General features: G+C 55.8%; 1 protein-coding gene across 11 annotated transcripts in view; it reads left to right on the forward strand.

Moving 5' to 3' along the window:
- The window catches only part of MCF2L (MCF.2 cell line derived transforming sequence like), a 176,210-nt gene that overhangs the window by 93,582 nt on the left and 64,541 nt on the right, over window positions 1-18,087 (forward strand). The window contains exon 1 of one of the 11 annotated variants that reach the window (XM_059685155.1): window positions 9,075-9,673. The exons of the other annotated variants lie outside the window; for them this stretch is intronic. Within the exon in view, the coding sequence (XP_059541138.1) occupies window positions 9,601-9,673 (73 nt within the window). The 5' untranslated portion in view covers window positions 9,075-9,600. Of the gene's footprint in view, window positions 1-9,074; window positions 9,674-18,087 lie in introns of those variants that run through there. 11 annotated transcript variants of the gene reach the window in all.

Here is an 18,087-nt window from a genome sequence, read left to right on the forward strand (position 1 = left end):
TCCTGCTCTGTGGCCTGTTTTCAACCTGTCGATCACCTGCTGCAGGAACCGTGGGGACCTCGGTTGATGACCAGCCCCGCCCTGAGCTGCCTCTCTACCTGCACGTCTGGCAGGTCTGTGTCTCAAATTGATCTGAAAGCGAAAGTTGAGCCTTAGAAAATGTCTGGAGTGAAAGAAGACCTTTCCAAAATGATTGACCAACTTGGAAAAGCCTTTCCTAGATGTTCTAGATATGAAGGTTCCTCAAAACTCCTTCAGTTCTGGATGTAGGGCCACTTCTCAGCCAGGGTCCTGTGGGCCCACCCACTGATGGCACGTAATCCTGGAGTCGGGTGTGGTGAGATTCCCAGTAAGTATACTTACGTGTCACCATAGTCCTTGTGATTATTTCCCTGCCGTGTTCAGTGACCACTGATGGAGGAAGTAAGCTTCAACTCCCCAGGAAAGATAAGCTGGCCTGGCTACCACAACAGTCTGGGCAGAGAACACGAGGATGGTCTTTAAAGGGTTGAGTCTGGACTATGAAGACATATAGGTTGTCCGAAGGAGTGCAACACAGACAGAGAAAGAGGAAATAGCAACTTGGGGATGGGGATGGGGTTAGGGCAGAACAAGAACCCTGACCCAGAATGGAATGAATTGCAGGGACTCGAGAGAGTCTAGAGGAGAACACTTTGAAATTCGGGATCTGTCCGGGTCCCAGGGCGGCCTGCAATGGGGTGCAGGAGAGAAGCCTGTTCCCAGGCCGGGCTTCGAGACACGTCCTCAGAACTCTGCACCTTGCTCCTGGGCACTCCCAGATCTACACCAACTCCTCTTCCCTGGTAAATGAAGAAGCACACGAGCGCGCTGGGTGTGGACACTGAGAACCGAGCGCGTGTCTGAGTTGGAGGGGTTCGTGGGGCAGGAGCAGGGTGGCACAGCCCTGAGGAGGCCCCGGGACTTGCCCTGGAGGCCCGAGGGGGGGTTCTCGGTGTGAGTCTGGAAACTGTACTTTTAAGACATTGCATTGGCCTTCGGTGATCCTTCTTGACTCATCCCACTGGTCAGGGACCTGGGTAAAGGCCCCGCTCAATAACCAATGGGCCCCACAGCCCTGCTTGTCAAGTCCTGCGGTGAGACCCACTGTCACGCCCGTCATCTCAGGAGAAAGTCATGCTGTAAACACAAATGTTCCCTGTTCTCTGAGGTGCCCCTCCTCTTCTTGAGATCACCTCTACCCGGGGCCTGAAGTCTGATACCTCCTGCATGTAGCCCAGGGAGGCTGCAGGTGGCCAGGCAGGCACCATGCAACCCAGCTCAGCTGCTGTGGATTCAGGTGTGCCGTGGAGGTTGCTCTGGAGCCATCCGGCTGGGTACAGATCCTGGTTCAGCCCCTTCCTCTCTGTGAGCTGAGACAAGAGGCTCAGTCTTATCATCTGTAAAATGGGAATGCTGACACCTTCCTCATAGGGCTGCTGGGACCCCCAGGTGTTTGCCCAGGGTCATTTTTCAGGGATGACACCCCCCCCCCCCCCCCCGCACACACACACACATTCCACTCTCAGTCGCCTTTCCTGGTCTCATCTTTTCTGAGGTATATGGAGCTCATCTGTGTGTCTGCTCCTCCCATCCTTACCAGGACATTGCTTCATTCGGCGGCTTGCATGAATCTCCAGCATTGCACCCATGTCCAGGCTTATATTGTCCTTGTAACAATCCTGTGAGTGGCTGCCATCACCCCACTTTGCGGCCAAGCTCGCTGAGCACTAGATGGGCACAGAGCTGGGTCTCAACCAGGCACTCTGCTCAGTCTGTGCTATAAACGCCACTGCCTGTGGAGGGCGCCCTTGAAGGAGTGAAGGAAAATGCCGCGGGACGCTCAGGGGCAGAGCCCTCTGCAGCCGGGGCTCGGGAACCGCCAGCATTGCAAGCGTTGCTGTTGTCCAATTTCCGGGCCCGACACCAGTTTGGTCTTCCTTAGACGTCGATCCAATGAGCCTTTGGGTGCAGGCTCCCAATGCTGAGATCTGGCGCCTGCCCTCTTAGCTCTCTCGAGCGCTGACACCTGTAGCACCCACCTACCTGCAAGCACAGGGCTGCTTGTGTTTCCGCATGTGGCTCGTATGGGCGAGCCTCCTGCCTGGCATCTGAGCAGCCCCTCCCTCTCCCCCCCCCCTCCCCCATGAAACTCCTGCTCAGACCTTCAGACACACCTGGCACCCCAGATCCGGCTGGTCTCCACCTCCACATCCCAGGTGTGGGCCGGGGTCCCTGCAGGGGTCCAGCCCCAGGGCTGCCTGCCTCTGTGCCTGTGGCCGGGGTCCTACCCTGGCACGGATGGAGCAGTCATTGTGAGCCCTGGAGTGTGAGGCCACCTTGTCCCACTACTGTCCAGGGAGGACACCGAGACCCAGCCCAGTGGTCGGATTTAGAATCCGGAATTCCCATCGAGAGCCTTCGTGGGTCCTGAGACCGAGGTCACCACCGTCCAACCCAGAACAGCACGTGTCCCCTCTCCACACCCTCCTAAACCCGGCTACGGTGGCATTTTATTTAACCTAAGGCTCCAGCTGTGTTTGCTCTCTGCACTGTGTGTCTATCCCACAGCACCCACCTGGAATGGCTGGGTTTGTGACATGAGCTGTTGATCTAGGAGGAGGAGAATGCTGCCTCCTGCCCAGGCCCTTTCCTCCCAGGTCACAGCCCGTGTGGAAAAATAGAGCAGTTGTTCCCGCTTCCTGGGCGGCAGGGATGGGTGGATCTGAGAAGTACTTGGGTGCCGGCCCCGCCCGGAGGAGGGAGAAGCTCACTGTTGAGAGCCGGTGTCTGGGGCTCCGGTGTCTGTTTTTCCAGTGAGACAAAGAGCGTCTTCCTGTTTGGCTCATGGAGACTAGGCAGGGGGTGGTGCCCGGGCCCTGCTCACTGCCCCTGCGGGTGGCACTTCTGCTCTGGGACCCGCAGGAGGGGTCCTGGGCCCCTCGTGTAGAGTTGCACCCAAGTTGTCGGGCATCCACTGGCTTCTGCTGGGCCTCCCCGAGGTGCTCTGGGTCTTTCAGGCTCGGGTTCCTGTACCTCCCTAAGTAAAACCTTCGTGCGCACCCACACTGGGACTTCCGTGCACATGTATTGTGTGCAGTATCCAACACCAGCAAAAGGAAACCTGAGGACCCCACAGAGAGTCAGTGGAGCTATGATCCCACTCTGGGCAATCCCAAAGCATTCGTGTCTGCTGCACTGGGGGAGGGAACGCGCATAAAATAACTGGGAAACAGACTCAAAGGTACAATGAAACGGAAAACTGAGGAGTTTGGGAAATGGGGCAGCTTGGAGCAGGGGCAAAGGCTGAGGAGACTGGATGGGTCCAGGGAGGAGGCCTGACTGGGAGGGTGATGGCGACTTTTTTTAATATATGGTTTTATTGATTATTAGAGAGAGGAAGGGAGAGGGGTAGAGAGATAGTAACATCAATGAGAGGGAAACAGTGATCGGCTGCCTCCTGCACGCCCCCTACTGGTGATTGAGCCCCAAACCTGGGCATTGTGCCCTGACCTGCAATCAAACGGTGACCTCCTGGTTCCTGGATCGACACTCATCCACTGATCCAAACTGGCTGGGCTATGGTGACTTTTACATACATACATACATATATATATATATACACATGTATATACACACATATATATATGTGTGTATATATATATATTATTGATTTCAGAGAGGAAGGGAGAGGGAGAGAGATAGAAACATCCATGATGAGAGAGAATCGTGGATCAGCTGCCTCCTACACGCCCCCACTGAGGGTGGAACCTGAAACCCCTGACCAGGAATCTAACCGTGACCTCCTGGTTCATAGGTTAACATTCAACCACTGAGCCACACCAGCCAGGCTATGGTGACATATTAACCAAGCTGATCAGGCTGCCAGAATCGATTTGAAATTAGATAGAAGGGAAGCCTGGGAGAAAGCAGAGGGGGTCGGGGGTGTTCTCTGTGGCCCAGACTCGGTGGCCCAGCGTGGGCTCCGTCCTGGTCCTGGCATCGTGACCGAGACTTTCCACACTCTGTGGCTAGTGCAGGGAGGGTGGGTGGATACGTCCTTGCTTCTGGATAATTTGACTGGGACACCTGATTCAAGTGTCCTTGTCTCGGGCTGCCCATAATGCCGGGTGATGTGGAAACCGGACAGAAGCCAGCCCCTCCAGAATAGGCGGTCAGACCTGCCCAGCACCTTTGGCCACTTGAATTCCACAGACTAAGGTCCAGCGGGGCTCCATGCACAGTCTGTGACCCCAATGTCACAGGAAGCCCACGGCTCCCAGGTGCGTGTGCACAGAGCGAGCCGGCCCTGCTTGGTCTGGACATTCTGGCAGAAGGGACAACACACAGGCAACCCCAGGAGGAAAGGAGATGGCAACTGGCCGTGCTTGCTATGAACTGGGGCCATTAGAGTGTAGGCTGTCTGGGGCGCGAGGAGGAGGAAGAGCCGTGCTGCCTTTGGTGTGAGACCCTCTGTGAGTCACAAGCCCATTAGCAGGTGCTGAGGACCAGCCTGTGAGGGGCCGTGGGAGCAGGCCACCCCACCTGCCTTTACAGAAGACGGCAGCCCAGGCTTCGGACCTAAAATAAAACCAACAGAAAACCTCAGGAGGCAGACAAAGAAATCCGAAGAGAGCTGCGTGGGGCCAAGGGGCCAGGCCAGACCCCTGAGCCAGGAGGTGGGACCTGGGGCCAGCGAGGGTGGTGAGAGACGGGGACCGTGTCTGTGCAAAGCAGGGGGAACGACACTCAGCGCCACAAAGGCCTTCGGTAGTTTGAACTGGCTTCTGTTCCCAAATCCTCTTCAAGGAAAGGAATCAAGGCATGAGGGCCCCTTGGGAAGGCGGGCTGGTCCAGGCCCAGCCTCGGGGTCGGGAACCACTGTCGTGCCCTAACGGTGGGCTGGCCCTAACCAGGCCCAGGGCACGGAGAGGCGAGGCAGGCGTGAGAGAGCAGGAGCACGCGTGGTGGCCTCTCAACCCGGGCCTGTGCTTCTCCCTGTGTCCACCCCGCCCAGGTGTGACGACTTACAAATGACACGCAAGGACTGCTCTGCTAACCATGACATGCACTTGATCCTTGAACGACCCCGGGTTGGGAGTGCCAACCTCCCAGGCAGTCAAGAAATCCGCATCTAACTTTTGACTCCCCCAGAACTTAACTACTATTAGCCTACTGTTGATCAGAAGCCTTACACATGACAAAAAGTTAATGCATATTGTGTATGTTATATAGTATACACTGTGTCCTTATAATAAAGCAAACTAGAGAAAAGAAAATGTTATTAAGAAAATCATAATTGCAATATTGCATGTAATTACTGGGGGGAAAAACACATATAAGTGGACCCTTGCAGTTCAAATCCATGTTGTTCGTGGTCAGCTATACACACAAAGATCCAAGATGTCTCAATGAGGAGAGGTTAGATATTAATGCTTTTTAATTTTATTAATAGTATGGAAAAACATTACTGCTCTTACTACAAAAACATGTCTTAAGTAAGAGTCATATGACTCAATAGGTTCCTAGTGTTCCCACACCTGACATAATGAATCAAAGCAGATCCCACACCAGCCTCTTTCAGTTCTAATGAAGTTGTTTTCATAGCCATCGCTGCGAGATGGGAGCGTGGGCAGTAGGCTGGGTTCTCTATCTTGATCCTTGGTTTCCTTCAGCAATTATGCAGATGGTGTTGAAATTCAGTTGATGGGTCTCCCTTTTCCTTAATGTCAAGGAAATGTCTCTTTCTTAATGCTAATCTGTTGTTCTTACAAACTAAGTAGGAGGTGTTAAATTTTTATTTTTTAATGGGTGTATGGTTACTGGGTTCAAAACCCACATAACTATTCAATTAGATTATTTTGTTGAGAAAGTTGCCCTTTGTGCATGGGAGCTTTTATAAATGGCACACCTAAGACTACCGATTTGGGAAGATGCTCTCAGCCTAGTGGAAAATGGGGTTGCTGTCTCACTTACGATTAAACACACTGACCTGGAGAGTTTTCATTGTTTGGGGCCCTGTCTTCCCAGATCTCACTGGGCCACCCGTCATCTTGGTTCACCTGTGCTTGGGTATTAGTCCGACTTGTCTTCTCTTAGGCCACTTGGTTCTTTGCTGAGCATTAGTTTAAACTGGACGATATAGTCTGCAGATTCACTTCATCAGGTGCATGGAACTGAGGTGCTCATGTGCGAAGACACACTGAGGGACCCGCTGCCCGCACCCCCCCCCCCAAGCCTCCCTGCAGGTCCCTCATGCCATGTGGCATGTGGCCCCAGGATGGAGAGGCACCTGCACACCTCGCTTGGGGTCACTGCCGTGCTTCACGGCTGGAGCTCGCTGTGGAAGTGAGGAGTCGGGGTGGGTGACCACGGCCAGCGGGAGGACAGCCACCCGGTCAGCTCCCGCAGGCCTGCATGGCACCCCAAGAAGCCTGCTTTGCATCCAATAGCAGTGGGTTGACTTTGGGGGCAGGGACGGTTCATTTGGCTCAGGAGAGCTGAGTGGACGGGGCCTGCAGGACGTGAGAACTGAGGACAGAACCGCTAAGGGTAAGCAGCCAGGGGGTAGGAAGGACTAGGGCCGCGATGATTTCGGAGTCAAAGAAGCTCAGTAAGAACACTGAGGGAGGGGCCATGGGAGTGGACATGGGAGGAGGGTGCTGGGGAGGAATCAGGAGGGCACAGGAGGAGGATGGGGAGCAGGAAGCAGGAGAAGGATGGGGAGGGCACGGGAGGAGGACATGGGAGGAGGACAGTAGCCAGCTGGGCCGTGGGCATGGGGAGGACTCAGTGACCGCTGTGTCCAGCTCTCCCTTCTTTCCGAGGCTTTGCCGAGCTGACTGCTGAGCAGTGACACCTGCCTCACCTGGTAGCCATGACAACGAAACAAGGCCAGGTGGTGAGGAAAGGCCTCAGCAAATAAGGGCGCTGCCTGTAATCCAGGATGGCTCCTCCCAGTTAGTCACTGAGCAGAAAATGACCTGAGCGCACGCAGCACTTCGGTTCTGCTCTGCATAATTCAGGGTCCAGAGCCTCTCGTAAAGTTACACAAAGAGTTTTCTCAGGTTCGAGGGGACACCGCTTTGCCCATGAGGAGACTGTTCGATGCCCTGGTTGGCTTTTCTTGCATCTCTGGACGAGGAAGGATTAATGCCAGGCTTTTGTAAACATTGGAGCTCAGCTGGGCAGGAATTGGGGCTGCAGCCAGGCCCGGAGGAGCCCGCACACTTCAGGCTGCAGGTTTCTGGGCTGGGCCGACTGGGAAGGCAGTCCTGTACGCGTCATGTGTTTAAAGTATGATGCTGCCCGTAGTGTGTGCTACATATTGCAGGTTTTGACCAGTAATGCTGAATTTTCTCAAATAAATAAACAAGCCACATTTATAGTAAAGTACAGCATCTATCATTTCTTTCCAGCTCAGGAAGCCCTTGCGTTGGGAGGGTCAACCGCAGCCAGGAGCTCCCCGAGGGAGCTGTTCTAGAATGGGTGAATGGGTGAGAGAAAGGACAGACGGGCGGTGGGGCCGAGCCTCGAGCCTGGGCTTTCCCAGGCATGCGGCTCCCCTCGCTGGCCCAGCCCGATGCACTCTTGGGATTGTCCACCAGAGCAGCTCATCCAGAGCACCAGGTCGGACATCGGCAGCCCCTCCCAGACTAAGGGTGCAGCGGAGCTTTCCTCCCAGAGGAGCAGCGTGGTGGCCCAAGATCAGCTGGCCTCCCCTCCATGGGTGCAGGCACCTCTGGTCTAAACAGCAGTGAGCAGTGTGGCCGCCATTGCCTTCCTGATAACACATCCTGCTGCCTAGTGTCACTCGGGCATCTGCCCCACGTGGGCCGGGAGACATGAGGCCGAGACTATGCTGGGACAGAGTGGGGAGTGTGGGGAATAAGTTGGGTGTGTGGTTAGGTGGATGTCATCGTAGCCCCTCCTCTGCTATGCGGCACCTCCATCCTCCTGTTTAAAAACGTCACTTCTCGTGAATAGAGCCTCAGGTCTGACAGCATCTTTCTCAGGAGAGTCCTCTTCCCTGGCTGTCCATTACCCACTCGAAGTGCATCTGCCACGGTGCTAAAAGCCCAGGTGTCTTTTGGCACCAGGAGTTCTGCCCAGTGCAGTGGGGCAAGGGGCTCGCCAGGGGCTCCGGGCAGGAGGGTAGAGCTGGACGTGGGCCGTCGTGGCCTCTGCAGGAGGTCAGGCCTCAGCCGCCCCCAAGCAGGCTTCAGGAGCAGGTTGTGCTCAGCGTGGCAGGGCGATGCTGTGAGCCGGGGGACTCGGGGGGGCAGGTAATGTGAGTGAAGTCTGGCCACAGGAGGAGCTGGGCTGTAAAGGGCCTTGCCCGCCACCCTAGGCGCTTGTGCCCTGATCTACTTGAATGTCTCGAGGTTCCCAGTCCCTGGGAACACGTTGTAAGGGTTGTGCTCACAGAACACGCCTGCAGTGTCAGGTTGAGGAGGAGCCATGAGAAAGAAAAGGATGGGAATTACCCAGCAAGCCCAGGTTCAGAACCAGACCATGTGACAGGAACAAAGAGGGGAGGGGTGGATCGGGGTCGATGTCAGCTGCTTGCTGCAGTGACAGATGCCCCCAACAGCATGAGCCTGCAGGACTTGGTGGCCTCCACTTGGGTTCTCTGCCAGTGCCCAGGCAGGGGGCAGTGTGTCAGCAACATTATATGCCAATGGCAGGTGTAGGAACAAAGGCTGCAAAGGCTGTGGCCACCTGCTCAGTGCTGGCCCTGAGGCGTGAGCTTACAGGACTGTCCTCTCCAGGTGTGTGGGCTCCAGCACTGGATTCAAGTGCCCAGTCCCCTTCCCCCCGGGGGTTCATCCTGCTTACAAGCTTGTCTGCAGACTAGCTACCTCCCGTCACCGTCACCGGGGAGCTCGTTAGAATCTCAGTGCCACCCTCCCCCATGGAAGCCTGCACTTTAACGAGCTCCCCAGGGATCCCCGTCTATGGAGCATCCCCTTTATTCCATCTTCCGCGTTCTCAGCCCCTGGGGGGCGCTCTGCACTCAGCCGCTGAGGACCCTCTGGCGCACGGAACTATGCGGCATGCACACAGCTTTCAAAGGAGCTCGGATGGACAGACACCGAAGAGCAGCATCACGCAGCCGCCTGAGTGTGCGGCTCTGCAGCCTGTCTCCATCCTGGGGAGGTGTCCCGGGGCCAGAAGGTCCAGACCCGGCCCCTGGGTGGCAGCCCCACAGGTCTTAGAGGACTGACAGCGGCTGAGCGCGGGGCTCCTGCAGGGAGGGTCCGGACGGGCGACACAAAGGGCCGCAGCTGCTGCTGCTGCGGGAGCCTCCGTGCCGCTGGAGTCTCAACAGTTAACTGTCCGCAGGCAGAATTAGTGGCCACCGCCGAGGGCTCCTGCTTCGGGGACAGCCAACCCGAGGCCCTGGGGGAGCCGGCGGGCAGGCAGCCCTGCAGAGCACCAGCGGTCCGTGTCCCTGCGGCGGCCGGCGGCGGGCGGCCGGCCCAAAGATGGAGCCTCGCAGCCTTTCTTTGTGCGCCCAGGACGGGCGTTCCTGGAGGCAGGTCGCCGCCTCCTGACGCCGGCGCGCTGGCGGGCGACAGCATGACCTTAAGTCTCATCTCCTTGCTGTCCCAGGACATCTCCGGGCTGTGGCTGCTCCTGAAGACCAGCACAGGTGCGTCCAGCCTGCGCTTTGGCCCTGGCTGTGAATGGAGGGTGTGCAGGGAGAGAGGGGCGGGGGACCTTCTGGGGATGGCTTAGCCCGTCACCCACATAGGCCAGCTACAGAGAGGAGCCAGGCTCTGCCCGGCCTCCCTCGTAAGAGAGATCCAGGCTGGGGTAGAAAGGGCAGTCCTGCTCCAAGGGGTGGGGACGTCTGGCATCGCCAGCTGGTTTGGGGCTGTGGCCACCTGGCCCCCCTCCCTGCCCGGGTTTCTCCGCCCTTGGAGTAAAGGTGCACATCGCCACACTCACCCTGGGAGCTGGAATGGACTGTGGTGGGCTCCTTTGTTCCAGCTTTCCTACGGATGTGCTGGTGGGGCCCAGGAAGGGAGCCCAGAGCCTGTGGGTGCGAGGACTGGTCCCTGGCAGTGACGCCGGGACAGAGCGGTCCCGGGCTCCCGTGCACAGTGCACTCCGATCAAGGGCTCTCCAGGTGGCAGGAATCGGGACTGGACTGGTCAGGCCTGTGGACAGTGAGGGGCCCGTCCTGGGGTGGCCTGTGTGGGCTTCATTTGCCATCCCTGCTCCCAGCTCTGTTAGAGGGTAGGCACTTCCCTCCAGACACAGGCCCCCTGCAGACCGAGAACAAAGACCCTGGAGAGGGGATGGGGTGGGTTCCCTGGTTGTGTTTCTAAGGATGGAACAGTGCTCGTTTTGAAGCGATTTGTCATCGCAGATGCTTCTGCCAAGGATCGATGAATAGTTCCTAAAATAAGTATTTTGTAAATTGTAATGAATTGGTTCAACCTCAGCCATCAGTGGCAACAGTAAAGATCTGAAGCGTCCGGTTTTACGATGAAGAGACTGGGTGTGTAAATAATGACTGAGTGCATGGACCTCCCCAACAGATAAGATTCAGAGCATCACGCTCACATAGGTGGCCGCATTGGAAAGCTCAGTCACTGCTTCTTAAACCCAAGGCATAGACAGTTGGTGCGTTTAATGAAAAGTGGTTGTTTTCGTATTTGAAGTCAGTATCACAGCGACAGTGCTGGAAGGATCCCTGAAAAGAATGCTTTCTCATTATAGCTATTGTCTGGAATTTTAGAAATTTCACAAACCAGATGCCTTGCCATCCCATAACCACAGGTAACTTGATTGTGGGGAGTCCTCCCTTGTGGCTATAGGTCATCATTTTAGATGTTCATTTGTTTTCCTAGCTAAATACTAGTTTTAAGTCTTACAACTTTGCATTATAAATTCTTAGTGGTTCTTCTAACACGTCCTTTATTTTTTTTAAGATAAACGTGCTTTCGAATAAGTGTCCTGAGGGAGCTTGGTGTAATTAAGGGTTGGAGGGCTTTCTCCCCAACTCTAGAAATCATTTGCTGTTTTCTTACAAAAAACACACACACAAACATTTGCTAGATTTATGAAGAAACAGACGTGTTGGTGCATGTGACAGTAAATCTTCCTTTCAATGGTACTGCCAGGGGTGTTCGCTCTGCGGAGGGTTGTGTAACTGGCTACTGCTTTTCATGAGCGCCTGCTATTTACAAACAAGGTCACGTGCCTCTTCAGTCACTTCTGTTTGGGCTGGATGGGGAGGGAGCCAGATGGGAAGTTTGGCACCTGGCTGGTCAGGACCTGGGCCCAGAGCACACACATGATTTTAGATGAAAGCTAACGTGGGGGAGACCGCAGACTTATTCACTGTGTCCGAGGCCATTGAGAACCCGAGCTGAGTAGGATGGCAAGTTTGAACCACCATCTCTTTCCAGGCTCAGGTGTCTCCTGTCTTGTCACTCATGAAATTAATGAGATTGACAGATGTGCATGACCTGCCACCACCAAACCCTAAGCCGCCAGCTCACTCTCCATTACACCTCTCCTCCAACCCTCTCCTCTCTGTCTCATCTTTCTCTTTCTCACTCTTTCTCTCTCTCTCTCTCTCTCTCTCTCTCTCTCTCTCTCTCTCTCTCTCTGCCACTCAAATGCTGCAAGTCTCTCCCTGTCCCCTGTGTGTGCCTGAGCGGGGTAGGGGCTCCAAGGCTCCCAGCAGGACAGTGTCCATGACATCCCTATGCCCCCGCTGTGCTCTGTGCCACCCCGTCATGGGGGCCACCTGGGTGAGGCTTAGGATGAGATGAGCGTGCCCTCCCATGGTCCCCACACCGTGTGTCATTGCTTTTGTCGGATGGGGATGTTTTGAGGAAGGTTTATGCAACCTCTTGTTTGTTTTTTTAGATTTATAGAATTCTTGGTACTTAGAAAGCGGGACTAAGTATGCACACGTATACTTCAAGGGAGAATTTTGGAGACCTTCTGGAGTGTCCGGAAGGAGCGTGGTGGGGTGTTGGTGACAGGAACCTCGGTCTTCCCCTGTGTGCTGTGTTCTGTGAGCAGCTTTCTGAGAGCAGCTCTGGATGGAAGGACACGTGAGCACCTGCCCCAGCGTGCCTCCTGCCCCTTGGAGCCAGGAAGGAATGACGTCTATAGAAATTGTTTGCATTGATTTCCCTGATCTTAGAGTTATTGTGGGTGTTTTTTTTTATGTTGACACGTGATTGTTTTAGAATGAGTAAGAAAAGAAAAAAAGCCATCAGAAAAACCTCCTTTATTTCTATCCAGCAGTGGGCTCCTGTGGGGGGGGTGCATGGTGTTTTTGTCTATGTGTGTGATGTGTCTGTGTAGGTGGTAAGTGCTGTGGGGGGGGGGTGTATGGTGTTTTTTTCTGTGTGATGTGTCTGTGTAGGTTGTATGTGCAGTGTTTATATGTAGTGTGTGCATGTGTAGCATGTGTGTGAGGTCCATAAACCATAGCTGCTACTTCCAAGGAAGCAAAGACGCTGACAGCTCAGAACATAAAACTGTGGGACTCTGGGGGGCCCAGGTGCTTAGGGACTTGGGCCAGGCTCCTGAAGGGCCCAGCAGGTGGCTGGTACAACATGCTGTTGGGAGCCCAGCATGGCCGGAAGCTCAGCCCAGAGCCAGAGTGAGGGTGGCGTCATGTCACATACACTGCGCAGGGCAGACATCATTTGCTCCCATGGAAACCGAGAAGTCGGAGCTTTGGGAGAGGAAACGAGACATTGGATTCACTGTGAAGGGTGAGCTGGTGGTTGCCGCACTTAGGATGGTGCTGGTGTTCTTCCCTGCTTGCTCCTCCCTCCTGTCCTCCCACCTCTCCGTGGCCGTTGGTCTTCAGGGTGGCTGCTTAGGGCTCCCTCTTTGTGAAGACGTCAGGCCAGCGTGAGCCTCAAGGAGCCCTGGGACCGGCCACAGTGGGCAGCCCTGTTCCCTGTCATCTCTGGGAGCCTGGAATCGCTTGGTGGCTTTCTTACCCTGACCCTGTCCTGACCCCTGCTGGCTGCACTGCAGGCACCGAGGTGTGCAGGAAGGCTCTGCCCGGTGCGGTGCGGATTAAACACAAACAAACAGCCCAGTCGGCACTGGGTGCCGAGGGGAGGTGCTCAGAGGAGGAGCCATACTGCCCATAGCACGGCTCTTTTCTTCAGGGACTTGAGTCCGAGGGCGAGCGTATTTAAGCCGCAGCTTCACTGATTAGCCAGATTCACTCAGGCGAGGAGGAGGATTTGGAATCAAGACTTATTTCCTTATGTCAGTGGTCGGCAAACTGCGGCTCACAAACCATATGTGGCTCTTTGGCCCCTTGAGTGTGGCTCTTCCACAAAATACCATGTGCAGGCGCGCATGTACAGTGCAACTGAAACTTCGTGGCCCATGCACAGAAGTCGGTATTTTGTGGAAGAGCCACACTCAAGGGGCCAAAGAGCCGCATGTGGCTCACGAGCCGCAGTTTGCCGACCACTGCCTTAGATCACCTGTGAGTGGTTAGCCCGTTAAATGAACAGTGTGAGAAATGCCACCTGGGGCCTGGGCGAGGAGGAGGCGTCCCACTGTGTGGCATTCCAAGGCTGGTTCATGCACCAGCAACCTCTCCCACAGGTCACTTCCCAGCTCTGTTTTCAGGAGCTCGCCAGGTTCCCTTGGGGGGTGGGGGTGGACAGGAGGGGCAGGTAGGAGGGGTGTGGAGAATGCTGGGTCTGCAATGGGGTGGGCTGAGCCAGCCCTCTGCCCCTGCAGAATGGAACCTCAGCCAGAAATGTGTGATGATGTCACAACTGTGGGCTTGTCAGGGCCACGTGAGCTGATTTCCGTGAAATATCAAGCCCAGTCCTGGGACTGGGCAGCAAGTTCATGAAGAGAAATGTTATCAGTAGTGAAAGGTCCACAGGCATCTCTTGCTGAGCCTCCTAGGAGAGACCCTCCAATCAATGCACGAGCTTGCAGAGGGCCTTCCGTCAGCACCAGCTGGGTGTGCGCCCTCCGGCATTCATGAGGGTTCTCCCTCCACATGACCTGGGCTCCTGTCCGCTGGCTTCCTGCTGGCTTGGCAGACACCTGGCAGATCTCCACGAGTCACCCTCACCCATCCCAGCCTGTCTGGACACTGAAAATGGACCACAAATAGTAGCATAGAATAAGTTCAAACCCCGATGTGCCATGAAGCCTCCATGCCCGGGCCCTCCACGCCCTAGCACGCCCCACCCTCACCTGGTTCTGCAGGTCTCGTCACGGGCCGCTTCTGCAGAGAGGCCTCTCAGGGGGAGCCCGGTGAGGCCCTGCGTCTGCTATAGAGTCACAGGCATGACCGCCAGGCGGTGCGGGCAGGGACCAGCCCCTACCTCGCTGCCAGGTGTGCAGCCTCAGAGCTCGATTTAGCTGGGACTTTGATGTGACGCTTTGGGACACGATTGGTGAGATGCCTCTAAAAGCAAACAATGCACTTAGTTTTATGATCAACTCCATCTCCCCCGATATTTGCACACGAAAGTAGGTCTGGTGTTCGTCATGCCGCTGTCCGATTTCTGATCCACTGCTACCAAAAAGAGTCTGAGGCCCTAACCTGTTTGGCTCAGTGACTAGACAGCGTAGGCCTGTGAACTGAAGGGTCCCAGGTTCGATTCCGGCCAAGGGCACATACCTAGGTTGTGGGCACATCCCCAGTAGGGGGCGTGCAGGAGGCAGCCGATCAATGATTCTCTCTCATCATTGATGTTTCTATCTCTCCCTCCCTCTTCCTCTCTGAAATCAATAAAAAAGAAATATTTTTTAAAAAAGTCTGAAGATGTGTTTTCCTGTAGCGTGATCAGGAGCCGCCTTTTAACCCTTTCTTCCAAGGCTCCCTGGCACCTGCTTCTCACGTCGGCACAGGGTGGCCATTCAGGCTCCCCGGTCTCCCAGCTCGCTTCCGTTTGGCCACGCCTGTGGCGTTTGTGGGGAGCAGCTCCCACCTGCGGATGAGGACACCCTCCTGCCCTGCTCCCCAGCCGCTCGGAGAACAAACCTTTAAACGTTCTCGGGCCCATCCCTTTGGTTGCCAAACCCACGCAGGTGCACACTGTTCCCCAGAGCCGTGGGAGCGAGGTGGTCACCTGCCGGGTTAAACAGAAATGAGGCTCTTGGCCTGGGAATTTCAGACTGAGACGTTCCCATGAAGTGCCCTGCTGCCTTCCTTCTTGGCTCACCCATCGTCTACCTGGGAATGGGAGAGGCCTGTGGCTGGGACAAGCAAGGGCTGCAACGAGGTCTCAGAGCAGTGAGGGGTGGCTGGAAACCAAGTGGGCCGGCCACCGCAGGTTTCCGAAAGGACGGGGGTGTGGAGCAGCCCATCAGGGACACCACATCAGGAGTGGGTGCAAAGAAAGCCCTCATCTATGGCTAGAAGTTTCCTTCTCAGTTCTCTGCAGGGCCCAAGGTCCCTTGGTCTGAGTGAACTCCCTCAGCCCAGCCACAGTGCCTGCCCTGAGCCCGGGGGTGGGCCTGGCCATTGAGCACACAGCCCAGGGCCCCCACTCTGTGAACCCAGGGGGGCACGGCATCGAAGAACTGAGGAGTGAAGAACTGAGCAAGTGAAGTGGCATCTTGGAGGGCCGGCTGCCATGGGTGCTTTCTCCCCTCTGCACCGCAGCTCAGGCCCCTCCCCTCTGTGGCTCAGGAGCCCCTGGGATGAGATGCTGCAGCCCTGAGCCGGCCGGCGCAGCTCGGAGAGGCTGTGGCCAGGGCGTGGCAGGACCACGATCATAGATGCACTTGCCGCAGGGCTGGCCTGGCGTCCACATGCTGCAGCTGCTCTGCGGCCATCTGCACGGTGCCGCTGCCAAGTGCAAGACAGACCTGTATTTCACATCGCCGCGTGGGTCCTTGTCTGCGCCCATTTCTCCGATCGCCTTTGTGGGCCTTTAAAACAAAACAGAAACTGTGAACTCAGGAAGGACTGGCCCAGCTGAAGGCCACATTCACGAAGGCCACGCAGGGAAGAGTTTAATAAATGGGTGGTTTAGAGGAAACAACAGGCCGCACAGCTCTCTCGCCATCTTTCCTGCTGGACACGGCAGCTCCTGCACCACGAGAAGCCTCGCTCACCCTGCCGTATCCGACCTTCCTCCCCAGCCTGCCCGGCCCTGACTGCTGGGGACACCCACCCGCCTGGACGCCCAGCAGATTACTTCCAGCACCTCCATGAGAAGCCTCGGTTGCCCAGCTGGCAAGGGTCGAGTCCTGTGCTCCCAGCTCCATGGCCTGAGCTGCTGTTTAGGGTGCCTGACCTCACCCTTCCTCCTTGCTGAAAACTCACCCTTCGGGGTCCTTAGCCTGTGGAGTGAGCTCCGGGGAGTGCTTCCGGCAGCTGCATGGAGGCGCTCCTCCATGGCTGGTCCAGGGGCTGAGGGAGGGGCCTTGCCAACCAGGACGCAGGAACGAAGCTGCTGAGGAGAGACAGGAGCAAAGGGTCACGAGAACATGGCCACGCTCGTCCTGTATCCAACCTCAGTTCCGTCCCAGCGTGTGACAGCTGTGTCTCTGAATCAGATTCTTTGCAGGTGCCAGCTCCCTCCGCTCCGAATGCAGAGCTTTGCTCTCGAACAGCCCCCTTAGCATGTTCCTGAGCAGAGAGGCAGAGCTGAAACCACACTGAACACAGGAGACGGAGCACCTACTGGGAGAGTGGCCTCAGGACACCCTCATCCACTGCCCAGAACAGGTGGGAGGGAGCGGGGACCCCTCATCGGCTCGGCCCCAATCCCCAGTCAGCCCCCAGTCCTTCATGACCCGGCCACGCTGAGAACATGGCCGCATGAAACCCTGTTGTATTTGGGTCTCTTCCTGCCCCTCCCACCAGACAGGTCTCTGGACCTCTGCCCATCGGATAGCCAGCTATTCTGGGATGTGGCAACTGATGTGTCCCTGACCAGCAGGGCAGGTGCCCGGTTAATGTGAGCCCACTCAGTGGCCATCAAACCGACACTCAGAGGCTGAGGTCCGAGAGCTAGAGTGCCCAGGGGAGGAGGGAGAGACAGAGACAGAGAGAGGCTTGCACATCTGCCCGGGACTGGCCTCTCCTCCTCGAACCCAGGGATGCAAGACCCTGTGGGTCTGTCCTGTGTGGGAATGCTCCCTGCAGGGCGCCGGGCTGGATCTAGCCCACGTGTCTGCTCAGAGACCCCGGAGCAGTGAGCGCCTGTGCAGCTAGCTGTGCACAGCACCCTGCCGGCACCCATGGCCCAGAAGGTGCAGCCTGGTGCCCACTGCCTTAAACATGTTCAGGTCCCGAAGTCCCCATGTTGGATGACCCCTCCGTGGGCATCCCAGCCCTGTGGTGGTGTGGCGAGAGCTGAGTCCCCAAGGGAGCTGTGAGCAGAGGCAGCAGAACCCAGAGCCAGCGTGCTTTCACCCTGCATGAGAGAGAAACCTGGAGCTGAAAGAGGAGAGGGACAGCTGAGGTCTCCAAACTCTGGAAGGACCTGCCTCCTTAGGCGGGTCCTCCTGTGAGGAGCCCACCCAGCCCCATGCTGCCTCCAGATGTGGTTCTTGGGCATTTGGGCCTCGGCCCCTTTCCACTGTGAATGCTCTGCTCAGGATTGTAGAAAGCTTTGTGTTAGGTCATATACCGTATTAGAAATTGAAACACATTTTAAAACATCAAATTAAATAAAAATAACAATGATAAATCCAATATGGTAGCACAAATAACATGTTAAATGAAAAAATAACTCTAACAGTGGTTCTCAACCTTCCTAACGCCGCGGCCCTTTAATACAGTTCCTCATATTGTGGTGACCCCCAACCATAAAATTATTTTCGTTGCTACTTCAAAACTGTAATTTTGCTACTGTTATGACTCGTAATGTAAATATCTGACATGCAGGATGTATTTTCATTGTTCGCGACCCACAGGTTGAGAACCGCTGATCCAGAACAAAATAAAAAGTGTGAAAGCGGTGGCATTGTTTTGAATTTTGCACATGTCCCTGATCTCTGACAAGATGGGGTTGGTGACTGCTTTCCTGTAGCTGGTTGGTACCATGGTATGAGATTGCTAGAAAGACCCACACTCTGGTAGGG

This window comes from Myotis daubentonii, chromosome 2, assembly GCF_963259705.1.
Source record: "Myotis daubentonii chromosome 2, mMyoDau2.1, whole genome shotgun sequence".
Taxonomy (NCBI): domain Eukaryota; kingdom Metazoa; phylum Chordata; class Mammalia; order Chiroptera; family Vespertilionidae; genus Myotis; species Myotis daubentonii.